At 37.8% G+C, this 3,729-nt stretch overlaps 1 protein-coding gene across 1 annotated transcript in view; it reads right to left on the bottom strand.

The window, feature by feature from the left end:
* The window catches only part of LOC117118857 (neurexin-4-like), an 8,421-nt gene that overhangs the window by 2,066 nt on the left and 2,626 nt on the right, over positions 1-3,729 (bottom strand). The window contains exons 4-6 of the mRNA XM_033263594.1: positions 2,961-3,113; positions 2,530-2,684; positions 1,789-1,912 (exon numbers count right to left, since the gene is read on the bottom strand). Coding sequence (XP_033119485.1) covers positions 1,789-1,912; positions 2,530-2,684; positions 2,961-3,113 — 432 coding nt within the window. The remainder of the gene's footprint in view (positions 1-1,788; positions 1,913-2,529; positions 2,685-2,960; positions 3,114-3,729) is intronic.

The following is a 3,729-nucleotide window of genomic DNA, read 5'->3' as shown; positions in this document are numbered from 1 at the left end:
TCAGCCCCCCCCCCCCCCAACCCCAACCTCCTTTTATTTTTTATTTTTTTCAAAATTATGAGAAAAATGGAGAAAACAGGCAAAATTGTATTCAACTTTTAATCTGAAAGTGCCATTTCCGGCCATCTAGAGGTGCCATAATCATAGTTTGTTCTTACCTCAGCCCCAACCGTTGTGGGACGTATTCAAACCATCACAAAAAGCCCCTTTAGAAGCATGGAAATGGAACTCTCAATGGTAAAAATGCTTTTTCTAAGCAGTGTTCCTATACAAAATTATGGACTTCTTCCCGACGGAAGCTGTGCTCCCCTTTCTTAGACACTCCTCTCCTCACGGGCGTGTCACAAAGGTCTAATTAAGGATCTATAGTATACGCTATACTTGGAGTCGCAAAGCAAATTATGATTATGACACCTCTAGATGCTCGGATATTGTACTCTTTCAGACATTTTAATATTTTATCGCCATTTTTTGTTTAAATTTTGACAAATGTAGGGGATACTGTCCGGCTGTGCACCTTACCCCACTGGATTAATATGATATATATGTCCTACAGTCGATGCTGTTATGTATCAACGAAGCCCTTTTGGATCAATGTGCTTTAGAGCGAGGACCGACCCTATGGGTAGGGGCACGGAAGGGGCCCTAAGGGTCGGTGGCCCTGCCCACCGCCGCATGAGAGTGCATAGGCGTTAACGACGAGCATGGCTAGCCGTTCTACTAGCTGGGTACATTCTGTAACAATGGCTAACAAGCACCGTCTTAGTCTTGTCCTTTTTACTCGTCTCAAATGTTTTCTCCTCTTTTTGATTTTTCGGCGGGACTGACATGGGGAGGGGTGTGGATCCGCCTTTGGCATGTACAGTAATTTTAAGATCAATGAAGAAGTTTTTCCTCTTTTTGAATTTCACTTTTGTGCAAGTGTATTGCGACTACAATATTGTGAGTGGAAATACTACCGTCAAATTTACGGTCAAAATTGAGATGAAGCACAACAACATTAGTTAACATTTTTATTTCATAAACATAAAGGTGATTTACTTAATTTATCATTATCATGATGGCGTCCTGCTTTCAAAAGTTCAAAAGTGGGGGACGTGTCCCCCTGTCTCCCAACGATCGACGCCCATAGTGGCGGCAGAGGTGAGATTATTTTAGACAGCCTTTTCCTACCTGGTTAAAATATACTAGGGAGATTAAAAAGGCAGTGTGGAAAGAAACTGGCCAGCCTACCACGTAATGCTAATGCTTCTAATAAGTCATTCCACTATGTTCAGTAATAAATACAGAACTACATTTACCTTAGAGCATAATTTTCCCCATGCTTATAGAGACTACGCTTATAAAGCAATAAAATCTTAATATATTTCAAATACTTAAAATCCCGGTTGGTGACACATTTTTATTCACACTCGCAGATTCCTTTCACTTTTAACGTATTGACGTTAAATATTTATATATAATTATAGCATTACCGCTAGATGGTTTAGAGTCTCCCCCAAATTGTGTTTAAATGGTGAGTTGCTTCTTTTCGTTTGGGTTCGTTTGAGCCTTTTTGCGAGGGTCGAGTTTTACAAGCTTCAATTTTCAATCATTATTTACCCAGTCGTCTTGGGCAAGGTTGACTGCGCACAAGTCGAAAATTCGTAATTGTTTTATTTTCTTACTTTCAAAATTACAAGTGATGTAGTAATTATTCTCCATACTATAAAATGGAATATTTATTTATATATTGTATGTATATATATTATATATAAATATATATATAAATAATTAATAATTACCTACCCGTCACCCCGCATGCACATCCCCTAATTCCTGTTGGGACACCTCCCCAGTTGACCATCGTTCTGCCATAAAATGAGATCCAGTGTTGATGTCTGTCTTTAAACAATGATCCGATACATTCATACTGTAAAGATACAAAATATACAATCAACTCTACGAAATATAAAAAATAATTGATGCTAATTGTCCATTCTTATCTTTTATTTATTCAACTGAACTCAAGGTACATTTATAAACAAAGTTTGGATACTAGTATTAATGAGTTAAGTGTAGAAGTAAATGTACTTATTAAGTGCGTGAAGTTCTGAAGATATTGAGTATCAAGCTTGAGTATAGAGTAGCCTACTATGAAGTTGTAAGTATGAGTGTGGTATACAATTTCATATAATTGTCTATAAGGTACGACGAGTTTCTAATTACAGACCTCTTTAATGAAAGACCGGCCTCCAGTATCACCTTTCTGTGCCCTGAAGAAATGCCTGTCTATATTTTTTAAAATTTTGTTTTCTAATTGAACACAAAAACTGTTTATGAAAACCCCAGTCCCGAAAGTGGTCTTTAATTGGAGGGAGACCTGTACTGGAGTAGAGGCCTATAAGTGTTGAGAGTAAATATTAGATTGTATTGGGTGCCAGTATTAAGTAAGAGCATTGAGGAATTAGTTTATGGTTAGGAGGAACACCGATCATCTGTGTTTGTAGCATTACAAGGATCAGGCCCCAGAGAGGTCTAAATACTTACTTTAATAAATTGTCTGCACGAAGATGAAACTGCCTTGATCGCCTCTATCTGCTCCCGCCGAAGATCGTAAGTAACACTCACTCTGAATGACCCTTTATCCTCGAAACCATTCACATCACCGTCTTCTTCTTTGTCGTGGTGAACCGTTGTATAACCTTTGTAAACAAAGTATAGGAAATATTATACAGACGGGAAATAAATATAATCAAAAATTGTTCTTCAAACAAAATAAGAATAAGCATTCACATACAACACACATAAATTAAAAATTATATATATAAGGCCTAATGCAAAAGATAGTCGATATTTAACTTGTCTAGATACTTATTGACACTTAAGTGTATACATTTTAGAGCTTAAGAACTTCGAAAATATATTGTACTGAAACTTCAAAGAAGGGGCATAATACGGTAAGAAACAATCAAACGTACCCAGAGACAAATCTGATGTCATATCACAAACTACCGAGAACGGCTCCAATCCATTACTGGCACCATCGGGATCGATTCTGTAAGTACCGCTAAAACCAAAACCGGCTTTCTTCAGAGCATCACATGACGCCAAAATAGGTATTGAGGTAGGGTCTAATTAGATCAAAACAGGTAAAATTGAAATACAAACTGGAGTTGAATAATATGGTGGCTATGATGCTTGCCGTTCAATCTCAGTGTCCTGGGTTCAATACATGTCACGGTAAAATGATTTCTTCTCAAGACCAAAACAGACTTTACAAAGTCTCCCGCATTTAGTGTGAGACTCACGCATTTGGGATCTTGCGTTTTGAAAATCTCACACATAAATACATATGTGTAGGTCTATACTAGTTTGAGTAGTTTACAGGTTAGATCTATGTTTGGTATTCTTTAGTCAATTTTGATGATCGTGGGTAGAAAATCGAAAACTTTTCCGCTAATTTATATTATCGATCAGATCGAACTAGCTGAGGACGGAAAACAGATACACGCTAACAGCTGCCACGAGCGCGTGGCTCATGTCAGTGTCATAGGTTAATGCGAATGGCCTGCAATATGTATTCTTAAAAGAAAATTGCAGATTCGTCGTTATAGTTGGAAAAAAAATACTACCCTAAAGTGACAAATCTCGGAAAACTATATACTCGGGAGGGCACAATGCCGAGACCTCCTAGGTGAAGGAGTTCAGAACAGAACGCCTGCAAATTCGTCCAACTTGAAATCTCTG

This window comes from Anneissia japonica, unplaced genomic scaffold (assembly GCF_011630105.1).
Source record: "Anneissia japonica isolate Jap-2015-1 unplaced genomic scaffold, ASM1163010v1 scaffold737_len1565949_cov176, whole genome shotgun sequence".
Taxonomy (NCBI): Eukaryota; Metazoa; Echinodermata; class Crinoidea; order Comatulida; family Comatulidae; genus Anneissia; species Anneissia japonica.
This window is presented reverse-complemented; position numbering and strand designations above follow the sequence as displayed.